This window comes from Ceratosolen solmsi, unplaced genomic scaffold (genome assembly GCF_000503995.2).
Source record: "Ceratosolen solmsi marchali unplaced genomic scaffold, CerSol_1.0 scaffold10, whole genome shotgun sequence".
NCBI lineage: Eukaryota > Metazoa > Arthropoda > Insecta > Hymenoptera > Agaonidae > Ceratosolen > Ceratosolen solmsi.
Genome location: NW_011948412.1, coordinates 2047660 through 2061743, shown reverse-complemented (window position 1 = coordinate 2061743; position 14084 = coordinate 2047660). Strand labels below are relative to the sequence as shown.

General features: G+C 34.1%; 1 protein-coding gene across 1 annotated transcript; it reads right to left on the bottom strand.

Annotated features, from left to right (window-relative positions):
* Window positions 1-3574: 3574 nt before the first annotated feature.
* Window positions 3575-13348, bottom strand: Src64B (Tyrosine-protein kinase Src64B). The gene is made up of 7 exons (XM_011504039.1): window positions 13180-13348; window positions 9429-9632; window positions 7334-7544; window positions 5889-6142; window positions 5326-5567; window positions 4432-4900; window positions 3575-4063 (listed from the first exon to the last, which is right to left on the bottom strand). The coding sequence occupies exons 1-7, from the start codon at window positions 13220-13222 to the stop codon at window positions 3849-3851; spliced, it is 1638 nt and encodes a 545-aa protein (XP_011502341.1). The 5' UTR covers window positions 13223-13348; the 3' UTR covers window positions 3575-3848.
* Between the last annotated feature and the right edge of the window lie 736 nt (window positions 13349-14084).

Sequence of the window (14084 nt, the reverse complement as noted above, 5' to 3'; positions counted from 1 at the left end):
AAGCGGTTCGAGTATAGATACTATCTTGTTTGTTGTTTTTTTTTTTATGGGAAGACAATACTGAATTTGCAATAAATGGTGTATCTAATATCATTTCAATGATTTAATTTAAATGCAGAAATCCAATTGGCCCCGAGTTAAAACAAAATTATAGGAAACTTTCACTAAATTTAAGACTTTAATCATAACATATTTTATCGAAAAGTTATTAAGTTAGTTTAAAAGCCAGTCACATTTTCGTAAAAATACCTTTTTTTGTTACCAAATATTTATCTCTTTGAATTATATCTGTTATATTAATATAAAATTAAGACAATAAATATACTTTATAAAATTAGTAATTGATTTTTAGAGATTTCAATATATGTAGAGTATATTTTGAAAATATACAGTTGAAGGCAAATTAAAATATATAAAAATAACTCTTTATAGCAAATAAAATACGATATAATTTCATTTCATAAAATCTTTGACTTAGAAAGTGTTTAATTCTTGCAGAGAATATATTTTTTACCTCTTAATTAGAAAATGAAATTACCCTATTAAAAACAATACTTTTTTAATAATTCAATGTCTGATTTTTTGTACAATATATTTGTGTATTCCCTTTTAGATATTCAAAATAATAATCATTATATTCTTATTTGCTATTTTAAATTCTGTAATTTCAATTGCAATTTTAATAAAATGTATAAAAAATTTCAACGTTAATGTAAATCGAATTTAATTATTTCTTAATAAAGCAATTCTACATTATACTCTTATTTGTTCCTAATAATTCGGCGTATTTCCGTGCATTAAAAGTCTTTACCAATGTTATTTATGTTAAGTTATTTTAAATATGATTGACTTTGCTAAATCAATAATATATGAACGTGCATTTGAGCAATAAATGCTTTTATGATTATATAAAGATTATATCGACCTAAAATTTTACAAATTTTTATGAAAATAATCACTGCTAGGCAATCACAATTATTTAAAAAATTTATCATTTCATGGCCTGCTTAAACATCAGAGCTTTGAATTAATTAAAGTTTAAAAAAAAAAAAAATTGTATTTGATCATTAATTACTTATAACATAAACCTATCCCTTTTTATTCATATTTTAATATGTATTTCAACATCTAAAAAATGGTTTTATGTTTTTTATAAAAATATTGATTTTTTTATCGACTAAATGAAAATATTTATAGACTTTATTAGTATTTTTTCTGTTAAGAGTGTTTTATCAACCATTCTCTTAAGCATCCTGTATATAATTACATATAATTCTGTACAGTTGTATACAATTACAAATAATTAGAAATATCTTAATATGTTATAAAATATAATTTCTTTTCTTAAACTACTAATGCCTAGCAGTGATTTTGAACCTTGCACTTTATCAGAAGTTGAGCACATTAAAAAATCGTCATTAAAATTTAGCTTGACTTTTTCAAGTAATGTAAGGAAGGGATATGCTTCAACTTCAAAAGGGATAACATGTTTGTGCTGAAAACATTTGTGCAGGATATAGTCTGATATTTGTCCATAGATCTTTTTATAAAAAATGTAGTATTTTTACGAATATTTTGTACGAGTAATATCTCTACTTCTTAAATTTAACTTGGCTTTGTTAATATATGCTACAACAAATTTTTCGATATTTCTTTCTCATACGTACATGTTTTATACTTTTTATTAGTAACTATTTTCAATCGATTCATTGTTCTTTTATACTATAAAATTTTTATAATTTTCGTGGTAATAGTTTCATGGCAATGTCATGGTAGTAATTTATAGTGACAATACGTTAAAAAGATATATTCCCAGTTTCTGTAATATACAAAAGGAAATAAGATTTGCTTAAAAATATTTCAGAGTATTATTCATCTGCTACTTTACATGTAATTTTTCAGTTTCTTCTATTGATTATTAGTTACTTAAAAGTTCGTGATTACTTGACAACTAATCAATAAATTAATTACATATTAAATTAATTGAAAACCATTAAAGTTACTTTTACAATTAATTGTCTACAATAGATTTTATAATAACTGTAAACAATTGTAGAAATAAAAATGTTAGCCAATACCTTGGTAGTATTCTGTATGTGCTATGTAGTCAGTTTTGAAACATTGCATAGATCAGTGCAGTTAAAAATCACAGAAAAATAAAACAAAAACGCTTCTGCACAAATACTGAATTAATTAATTACGTATCTCGTATTAATTAAATAAATGCATTAGATTATCACTAGTTATTTCTTATTCAAAATTGATCAACAGATTTCTACAGCATTTTATCATACCATTATTTATCCATTCTTAGAATGAATGTACTCATTTCATACAATTAGTTCATATCAAATTTGTTTAATCTTTATAAATATAGATCACCATTCCAAGTCTTTTACTGTTACGGGCTTGAGATATTTTGGAAAATTTTTTTAGCTAAATTCTTATTTCTCGTAACGCAATACACTCTTATATCAATTATTATAATTTTTTTTTTTTTTTTTTTGTTCCTTTCATATAAATTGTAACTGCTTCTAACAGACTAATTTGCAGTTACACGGTAACTAATAATATTCTACTAATTTAATGCATTTACGTTTAGTGTAATTGTCGATTCAAAATGGACCTACTTCTTATAAATACTTTGTCAAAATTATTAGTAAAATTTTTTATCATCTTTTCCTTTTCTTTTCTATTTTATATAGATTATCAAGAATTCCATGTACCCTCTCTCTCTCTCTCTCTCTCTCTCTCTCTCTCTCTCTCTCTCTCTCTAACTAGCTTCCAGTATGTTTATTCGTTTTTCTCTTTCTATCAATTCCCATTCTATCTATTTTTCACGGGACTTACATTTTATTGCAATTCGCATTTAAAATTTTTCTTATGAAATTCAAACACGATCCTGAATCATGTACATATATATAATGTATACACTTATACGAGTATACATCTATGGCACATGGTATCTTTAATCGTTGATTATTTGCACTGTCATTGTTTTCTCGTGGTACAGAAAATTGATTCTGACATAGAAGAAAGTTTTTCGCATTTAGTATTACGATGATCAATTAATTTTACACAATCAAACGAGAATCGATCGATCGATCGTATGTAAGTAAATTTCATACAACATAAATTTAATTCTATCCGACTTTACGTTGGCATTTCATTACCGACTGTTTTTATTAAATCTGAATAAAATTTCATAAGAAAATGATCGACGCACTTGATTAAAAGTAGGGTCGCAAATATTATTAAATTATCGTGTAAAATTTGTTATTTGATCTTCAATAGAGTTCACTGTAATTCACTGTTTGCAGTAAGAGTGCGAAAATGAAGATACTAGTAAGAAAGAATTTTCATTGGGATGTTGAACAATGCATTCGACCAGTCCACTCTTCAAATGATTGCCTGCAGGCTCGAGAGCATCAGCCTACAGCTGTTTTAAAAATAGTTCACTCTCCTCTGTAGCGTCCATGGGGGATAAAAAATGTCGTACGGCGCCGTTTCAACGCGCGCGCGCGCACGCGCGTCCGTATGTGTACAAAGACAAAATGGAACGGTTTGATAAGGAGAGAGGGCGGGAGCGAGTCAAGTGTGATAGATAGACAGAGACATAGATGGGTAGATAAATAAATAGATAGATATAGATAGATAGATCGAGAGAGGAATGAACGATAAAAAGTATGAGTAAAATAAAGAAATAATGGAGAAGAGGTAGGAGAAGTCGGCGACACAACGCTTCAGCAGTAGATGCCATAGAACTCCATGGCACAGTTAACGTTAAGCGGGTGGTAGTGGGCATGGTGTGGAACTAGATGAGCCGCCGTGGCTTGATGGGCCGTGTATCAGTCTGTCGGCGGTTCGAGGTAGGGTATTTCGCTGGTTACGTTAAACGACTCGAAGTAGTGGTTAAGGAACTCGAAAGTCGGCCGCTTCTCCGGCGTCGCGTCCCAGCACTGAAGCATCAGCCGATAGATGCTGTCCGGCAACGGGTGATTTACCGGTTTCGGCATCCTGTAGCCGCCGTTCACCTGCAGGATCACATCACGGCCGTGCATGCCTGTGAAATGTCGGCACAATCAGTTGAGCTACTCACCCTACGTGCTCACCAACCAGAACATATAACAAATCATTGTACTTGCCGCTTTCAAATATTGTTCAGTCTTCAAAAAATTATAACCAGTCACGAATTATATCCTGATAATTTTACTTTATTACCCTTATAATTTTATCAGAGATTTTGTATTTGTTGAAAAAGTCGAGATATTCAAAGTACAAGAACCGATTATTTATCTCATTCCTTTGCTTAAAAAAGTGTATATTTTCAAATCAGATATAAAATACCTTTGATTGAATGTTATTGAATTTTTCTTATTCCAAAGTCGATCGACGCACACGCGTGTATGTATAGATATCTAGCCACTATACCTGGATATGGAACTTGGCCGTAGGTGAAGAGCTCCATGAGGAGAATGCCGTAGGACCAGACGTCGCTCTTGATACTGAAACGGCCATAGACGATAGCTTCGGGTGCGGTCCACTTAACAGGGAATCGGCTGCCCTGTTTGGGACAGTATTCGTCGTCCTCGATAACCCTTGCGAGGCCAAAGTCACATATCTTGGCTTTGTTCTTCTCGCCTATGAGGACGTTCCTCGCGGCAAGATCCCTGTGTATAAGCTGCTTGCTCTCGAGGTGCTCCATCCCCGAGGCGACCTGGGCCGCGATGTATATAAGGTCCTCGAACTGCATGTATTTACCGTCGCCGGCGCGCAGAAAATCGAGGAGGCTGCCGTTGCACATGTACTCTTGAACAATGTAGATTGGCTCCTCCTTGGAGCAGACCGCGTAGAGGGCGACGAGGTGACGATGTCGGAATTGCTTCATTATCGCTGCCTCCTGCCAAGACGACGGATTTAATCCCGGCTCGCATAAGATTGCATTGCGCGTAAATAAATAGCGTAGCGCGTAATTAACCGCTTTCTAGCGTTTATTGCAACGACCACTATCTTCCGTTCGTCAGCCAGCGATTCTTGCACACGCTTGCTCTTCGACTCGAATTATAAATTTCATTTTCCGCAATCATTAAGGACCAACAAGTCATATTATCTTTTACTCATCAACATTGTATAAGTGGGCCCACTTTGTTCTTAGCTAAAAGACTCATTAGTTACAAAAGAAATTTCTATAATAAAAAAACACGTATTACGGATTACGGATTCCAGGTAATTGGTCGATGGTCGTGGTGTTGTTATTGCGCGATAAGTAGAGAATGAGAGGAGAAGCTCATAGATGCATTTGTATTAGGCAGGGCTATTGTTTACCTGTAAGAAGGCTTCGGTGGACATAGTACCAGGTCGCAATGTCTTAACCGCTACCTCAATTTTATTGCGCCACTTGCCGTAATACACTTCGCCAAAGTTCCCATGTCCAAGTTTCCGTATCAGCTGAATCTCGTTGCGATTGATTTCCCACTTGTCACGTAACTCCGGCCCTAGATCCCACATGTCCGGCTGGGGCTTGGGGCACGGCTTCGAAAGCACGTGACAAAGACCCAACGCATTCTCTGTAATGAAGAACGTCTCTTGAGACTTGACTAAATCTCACTTTACCGAAGATACGAACGAGCGTCCGATTATGAGAGTACCGCGACATGGCGAGCGAGTGATTTTTCATCACAAAGTGAAAGGAATTGCAATTGTAATTTCAAGAAATTTGGCGCTGGACATTAATGCAGCTCTTTGCCGCAACAGTGAATAGCTCGACTCAGCTTCCACATGGCAATAGGTAATGATTACGTAATTAAGCGAATCATCGCGTTCGTTTGATTTTTAAGTATGCACGGCCGTTTAGCTGATCTTTTGCTCATTTTTTGTATACTACTCACTGCTATAAGCCATGACGAGGGCTGGTAGGGTAGGGAAGGTCTGGTTGGTTGCGATAAAGAATCCCCCATTGTCCAGAGGTTTGATCTTGTAATGCTTCACGTGATGACCTCGGCCCTCCTCCCAGTCCTTCACCGATAGACTGTAACCCCGGGGGTTATGCTCGCTAGGCCTCACCAGGAACGTGCCCCGCGGGTTCTCGTCCACCAGCAGCAGCTTCCCGGCTTCCTTGCGCGACACATTTTCGAAGAACCAACTGCAACGTTCAACTATTAGATATGACGGTGAATTCGCGCGCTTCGTTGGATCGTAACATTAATTATTATGACTAATTCTTGCAAATAGTTTCTAAAGTTTATTCTTATTCTGTATTGTCTTCGTTCGCACTTACTGCTTTGAGAGACCGAAATACTTACGTTGTATTAGAATGGCATTTCGTTGGCTAAACATCACATACGTAGTCATCGTCAAAAAGTACTTTTGATTTTAGTTAAAACGTTTTAAACTGCTAGGCTTTAATAATTACAAATAAAAAAAATAAAAAAATAAAAAAACTATTATTTTTATTTATCATTATATAGTCTCGTATTGTCTAGATTGCTTTTTATTATAAGTCATGATATTCATAAAATTTCATTTCAAAACAATGGCTAATAAATAAACGCTTACTTTCACTAGCTCGAGACTACATTTTTATTCTATCGTTTTTCATTCTGTCAATATTTATATAAAATTATATGGCAATGTCGCTATACGTCAATATACATTATACATTTTAATTAAGGAGTGCTTATTGAATTCAATAATTGAATGGTGTTTTTTTTTTATTACAAATAGCTTAAAGAGAAGAACTCAAAAAATCTTTATATTTCAATAATTAACAACGTAAAGTTTAAAAGCACCGTGTAAAGTCAATAAAAGCTATATTTATAATCACAAATGCTCCAATTACACTCCTTAAATCGATCGATGATTCATTAGACTTTATGAATCCTTTAGACTCGAGAAACATTTAAAGTCCCAACAAACGACGGAGCAAGTTATTTCCTGACTTTTCACGATTTAATCATAATACGATCGAATTCCGTTGAATTATTCCCACATTGACAAATCGAATTACCATGATTTTTACCATGAAACAGAATTACACACATTGCCACTCATCGCGGATTCACGTACTTTGCGTTGTAGACTCGACATATTCGACAGCTGCCGATACAGAATGCGCTTGAAAATAAGTTTGAACGTCGCGTCCATCAACTCTCGAGGGATCGAACGAGCTAAAAAGTTCCATTATCTCCGGCTCGAGCAAAGATGATTGGTAGCCTAAGTAATCGTTAGACATTGACGCCCTCCGAACATTCGCTATCTAGGAACTTGCCGACGGAGAATTGGCGATTCAAAACCGAATCGTAACAAAGTAATAGACTGAAGAAGTTGAACTTACTCCTCGCTCTCGACGGAACGCTCGACCGCAACGAAGTTCCAAGGTATGAGGCCCTCCTGTAGAGTAGTCAGATGCAATACTTTCCACCAGTCGTGCTCAGAGTCGTCAAGCACCTCCATCCGATCGCCTTTCATAAAACTCACATCCGTGCTCTCACGCGCCGTGTAGTTGTACAGGGCGACGACAATTTTGTTGGCTCGCTGCGAATGAGCTATGGATGCGTGACATCCAGACGGGAGAATAGAAGTTAGTCTCTTGCTCAATTTGTCTGGGTGACGATCAGGAAGAGCATCCGGATCGCCTTCATTTGGCAATCGTGTAGCTTTCCTGAAATCCCAGGGAAGCTACACCACGACCTTTTTTTACATTGTCAAAAACTCTAGAGTGAAATAGTATCAGGTGGCTGACCTCGCGTTTTTATTCATAATTATGCGCTACGAGCTTTAGCTATTAGATCAACAGTCAGAATTCAATTCATTCGAGTGAAATAGAGCCCGGTCTATCGATCGAGATACACCCCCTCCCCCCACATAACAACCTTCACACCATTCTACCCCAATAAGAATAATATTTCACTCTAAAATGTTCGGAGAATGCACTTATGCGCTCTTGCTGCGTTGACTCAAATGTTTCAACTCCAACAATCGACAGACATGAAAATGCAAACGTTCTAAACATATAGTTCATGAGATTCTACTTACTACTAAACAAGTAATAAACATTCCCGTAAATATTCATAAATTAACAGCGAAGCACAAATAATTGAAAGTCTGTTTATTACATACTATGGTTTTGCAAAAATGACATTTCTCTAACTTTAGCATTCCCAAGGAATAAATCTACGTAATATTAAAAATAAATATAAAGTAAAATATAAATAGACTAACGATTAAGCAAAAAAATCTGATTTATGCAAACTAATGTTACATGACTTCCAATAAATTATTCCAGGATATATTCTTGGAAGCTAAGCTAAAAAATAAACAATTTAAAAAGAATGCGTTATTTTAAACCATACGATGTCTTATCAAACCTGTTTCTTGACTTTTTAATTTTTTTTTTTCTTATTATTACTCGACTAACATTTTTTTCTTCTCAAGTATCCATGTATTTCCAATTATTATGTTATTAGTGCAAGCATGCGTTGACCATTTACTTATTTCACAACAATATTTTAATTCTAGTAGAATATTATAAAATTTTACGAATGAATCATAGATGATTATATACATTAGGCATTGTCATTTGCATACAATTACTTTAAAGCTATTATATATATATATATATATATATATATATATATATATATATATATAAATGGAAGCCGATTTTTCAAAGTATTTTTATTTAATATAAATGCAAAACGTCTAAGGTAAATTTATAGTAATGATACAACCAGCGGCGTAATTGGTATATTACTAGTTTTTAAAATGAATGAGCTTGTTTTTATTATTTCAAATTGTAGATCTTAATTTGCCGTTAACTCGAGATTTTAAGCGCTCGTATTTTTATAAATCGTGTAATATAGTATAGTGTGGATAAGTAACTTTAAATAATGTTTCGTTTATAAATGTAGATAAGGGATTAACTGAAAAATAAAAATATGTATAATTATGTAGTATACGACTCTGGTGCTTCATTGTCATTATTGAAAACCGTACGAAATGCTTAATAAGCTTAATAATCCAGAATTGAATCGAACGTAAAAAGGTGAATTTTACAATAGAACATAGTTGCCACACGAGTGATGTACCAGGACAACATTTAATTAAAAAGCTGCAAAGAACATAGTTTAATGTAACGAAACAGAAACACGGACGACTAAGTAGATTAGCACAGCTTGCAGTTATATTGGAAAAAAAAAAGAAAAAGAAAAAGAAAATAACAAGGAGTCGCGAGGAGGCAAGTAAAGTCGCATCAGAGTCGTGGCCGGATTTTATGTCGTACGTATTTACGTATTTGTTAGCCGCGCAAACCCATGGCTTATCTCGGGGAAATTCGGACGGCCCGAGTCCACTCGAATAAGCCAGGCCTGTGGGAGTGGCGGTATGCAAAATAAATGTGAAGAGGGAGAGCGAGCAGGAGGAATACACACATGCGGATAAAACGATAGGCGGCGAGCTGGGCTTGCGAGGCTGGGCCTGGGGCATGAGCTGCAGCTGCTTACAAGGCGTGGGCCTGGGCCGTATAATGTCAGCGCGGGCCTGGGCGCCTCTCTGATTCGGATCGGCGGTGTAGCGGTCCAGGGAGCCGCCGTTGCTGTGCTTCGTATTCAGGCTCGCCTCGGCCTTCTTGTAGCCTGCGAGCAGACAAACCGGCGATCGGCGATTTAATCGAGAACCCGCCGCTAAATCCAAAGCGCGAGACGCTCGTCACATCACATTGACCGAATGACTCTGCCCGACATTCGTGCCGATTTTCTCGACTCGGCCGCCCCTTACAAAGATCAAGCATTCGCTGATGCTCCGTGTAAGGGCCTCCGATGGATCACACTCCACGCTTCTCATATCACAATATGACGAAGGATTGTTTATCTCGCGAGAAACGCGAAATTGAGATTGTCAATTAACACTACGGAATTTATATGTTTTTATGCATTTTATGAATTTTATGGTTTTTTTCTGATAATAGGTGTTATAATTTTTCAACATTATCCGCGCTGCATGTCACATGTGTCTTTAAATTACTATTTGCTTAACCTGCACGTTGAACTCGTCTAATGGCTATCAGAACAACATTCGATTGGCAGTTATTCGTTTTTTGCTTAATAAGTCCGGAAAGAGGGAAATAATTGATTATTCAATTCTCAAAAATATCTTTCGGCTATTTTTTTTATCAATTATAAAATATTACAGCGTGATTTATATAGTAAGGGCACCTTCTGCCATTTCCGTAAAATAAGAAAGTTGTCCATTTTCAAGGTTATCGGAATGAAATATTACATTTACATATTATTAAAGTCATTTTCTTAAAAAGATAAAATTCTTAAGCTTATTATACATTTTTAATGAAAGTTAGCGTAAGTTTGATTTTTTTTACGGCATTGTGAAAATAACGATCTTATAATTGATTAGACGTATAAAGGGTTAAATATAAACTACGATAGTATACTTTTTTTTTAATGATATTTGTACCAATAATATACTTGAATTCTAGTTCTTTATAACAGCAAAATAAATAAGATCTCAAAAAAAATTTTTCGTGACTCAAAACAAAATAATATATATTTAAAAATAACCATTTAAAAAATATATATTATTCACTTTAAATGATATAAAAATAAAAAAATACGTTCGTTTAAATACAATAAAAACTGACATTATTAATATTTCTCTATTAGATAGAGGGAAAAGCAATCAATCAGTCATCCAATGCAAAATGTCGCGGTTCGTTTCGCACCTTCTCGTTTGAACTATAGTGAAAGTATGAGGGCAAAAATGAAAGATGAAAATATAAAGAGAAAGCTTAAAATAAATAAACTTCTGTAGTTGTTATGTAAAGGAATGTAATTTAAAAATTGTCAAAAGCATTAATTACTTGTGAGAAATTTTAAGTTGAGTAAATACATAAATTAATCTCTAATCTCGAATTATCGTCAAATGTTTATCAACCATTTTCGTGTATTGTATTGTCGATTCCCAATATATATGCTTGGTAAGTTGTACTTTAAAAGGTTATTTCAATTATGAAAAATTCAAAACAGTCGTTTGAATGATAAAACATACAAAATTCATATAAAGACTATAATACTTTTTTAAAAAGTTTTAAAGATATTCTTGGATGCTCCAAGCATGCAAAAATTATTTCAACTGAACTTAAATAATAAGTTAAATAAAAATATTTAACAAGATTCTGTATGAAAAACACTGTGAATCAAAGTAACGATTTTATTAAATAATTAAAATAGTTAATTAAAGTTAACCAAAAAATAAGTTTTACCATGCTTCAATTAAATTCTTAAATTAATTGTACGAAATAAATTATTAGATTAAAAAAGAATAATTTACTGTTCAATAGAATAAATATATTTCGAGTAAATACAGAGTAAACAAATAAGACATGAAGTTATTAGCCTTATATAAATCTGTGTTACATAAAGCTAATAATAAAGTGTAATTTTTATAATGACTATATACTTGATTGATTATAAAAGGGAAAACGATAGTGAAATACCGTTAAGATTTTCAACTAATATTCCATTAATGGTTATAACAGTTACGAAACGTATTCAACATATAGCAATGAAACATTTAAAAAATAGTCGAGGTTTAAAATCATTATAATGTTTTATATAAAAATTAGAAATGTTCGACCATATTTGAAATAAAAAATATTGACATAAATAAAAGATAAAAGTCTACCTTGTAAAAATATAAATTGCCTGAAGCTGTAATAGCTAATGTAAATAAAGTAACCGTGATGACTTTATAGGGAAAGAAAATAAAAGTATTATTATTTATGCTCGTTTCGCTTCTTCGTAATATAAAATATCCTTAACGATTGCATTAACGAGTTGCTGTTTAACAATGATGTTTCCACCACTCCTTATTCGGACCTTTTAGATCTTATATTGTGTTAAACATTGAAGAAACAATTTATCGATGAAAGTCATTAAATAAATTATTGTATTTCCATTTTTCTTAGGCGCAGCAGTTTAAAAAATGATAAAAGGAAGTGAAACAACAAATTAAAATGGGAATTAAATGGATCTATAATATCATTAAATTACGTTGATATTCCTTAGGAGCATTAAACGATGCAAGACGTAAGCAATAATACTAGAATACATCTTTCTATTTTAGACTCGTTAAAACAATCGTAAAAAATGATTAATTTAAAAATACAAGACGTACGAACGCGTGAACAATAGAAACATTTAACACTCGATCGGCGAATGATTCTTTTTTTCAAAGAAGCCGGAACGAAATGGGCACGACGGACTCTCGCTAGAGTTGTGAATTAGGATTTATAAGTTGCTGGGCAACTAAACGAAGAGAAGAAAATTAGACTCGAAAGGTATTTAACTGTAAAGTATATAGAGCTTTGTAGCAGGAAAAAGCAACTATTATTGTACAAATAAGATAGTGCAAAACTGCTCGATAACATCAACATAACTATAATATATATGCTTCCAAATTTACGATAAGCTCTTTAATCAATAATGCAATCTTAAATTGAAGTGGAGAGGGATGCTTAATTGGTTAAAACGAGTAGTAATAAAAAAATTATTATGGATATTGTGCGTAGCAAACGCACCGATCATACGATTAAATTTTGCAAGTTAAAAATTAGAACCACTGAATTATCACAGGATGAAGCCACGTTACGTTAGTTTTCGTTTTCCGTCTCTATCGTCAAACTGATTTGCCATAACTTCAGCTTACTCTTTAACATTAAATTCTACTCCACGCATTTAGGGATTTCGAATAAACGACATTGATAAAAGAGAGGCGCGCGGCATCTCCATAGTCGGTATACGGTTTTATTAACGCGAAGATAGAAAAAAAGCTTTGGGAAAATATCGCGAGGAGGTTCACGAGCGCGGCATAACTGTATTTAAAGAGAAGTTGCCGTAGAAGCGATTACGGTGCTCTACCGATCGTTACAAAGGAATACTTATAGAGAGAGAGAGAGAGAGAGAGAGAGAGAGAGAAAGAGAGAATGGAGAGGACGGGAACGGGCTAGAGGAAAGATTGGCGGGAGAGAGCTGAGCGGCAGTCGGAGTAAAGGTCGGCAACTATGATAAGCGATTGCCGTACACGAACGCACACGATTATATGCCGAGAGAGTAAGCGAGCGTCTCGTAGGAAGTCGAAGAACAAAGGGGGTCATCGTCGTTTTCTTACCGATAGGCTGCGGCTCTTGCCGCTTACTGCAGCACTTGCCCATCCTGACTGCCGATGCTTCTTGGCTCCTGGCCGAGGATCACCGGGGTCTGCTTTTCCTAGATGGTCCTCAAGCTCATTGCCGGACTCCGTCCTGCGATTGCGTGTCCGTCAGGCTTACTTGCCGTGGCACCTGAAAGCCGGCCAGAGGTTATTGTCCAAGTAGCTGTCTACAGACCCTTCCAACCCTACTTCCTGCTGGCAACCTCTATATCTTCCTTCTAGGCATTCAAGATCGGCAAGCGGCTTAGCGGTCACGCGTCGCATTCAATACAATATGCGATCGTGGGCTCGGCCGCTCCGTTCGACCATTCAATGGGGTATATCGAACGCAAAATATACAGACACAGATAATCTTCCGCGTAAAACGGACGTTTTGTATTTAGACTATGGAGTGTATTTAGTTCGGTTTGTCATCTCAAGCGTAATTGCGTTTCTTTGCGCGACACAATATTGTTGACACAGTATTATTAAGATATAAGCTTATATTTTTGGAAAATATGGTCTTTAACGACAAAAAAGTTTAATTGCATTACCAAGAATACATTTAGTCAACGGATTACTTTTAATTAATTTAAAAACTTTCACTTTAAAAAGATTTCACGAATTTATTTAACAAATAATCAAAAAATCTATCGATAAAGTATCGAGCTTTTAATAATTCATACATTGATTATTAAACATATTAAACGTGATTTGATAGTTCTGTACAAATTATCTTCCTATTTCGTTGAGAATCAATTATACTTTTATTAATAGAAACTAACTACTTATTAACAAAATTTATATATTTTATTGCGAACTTGGGGAATATATTTTATCGAAAGATTAAATTAATATAGACAATAAATAAATAAATAAATATA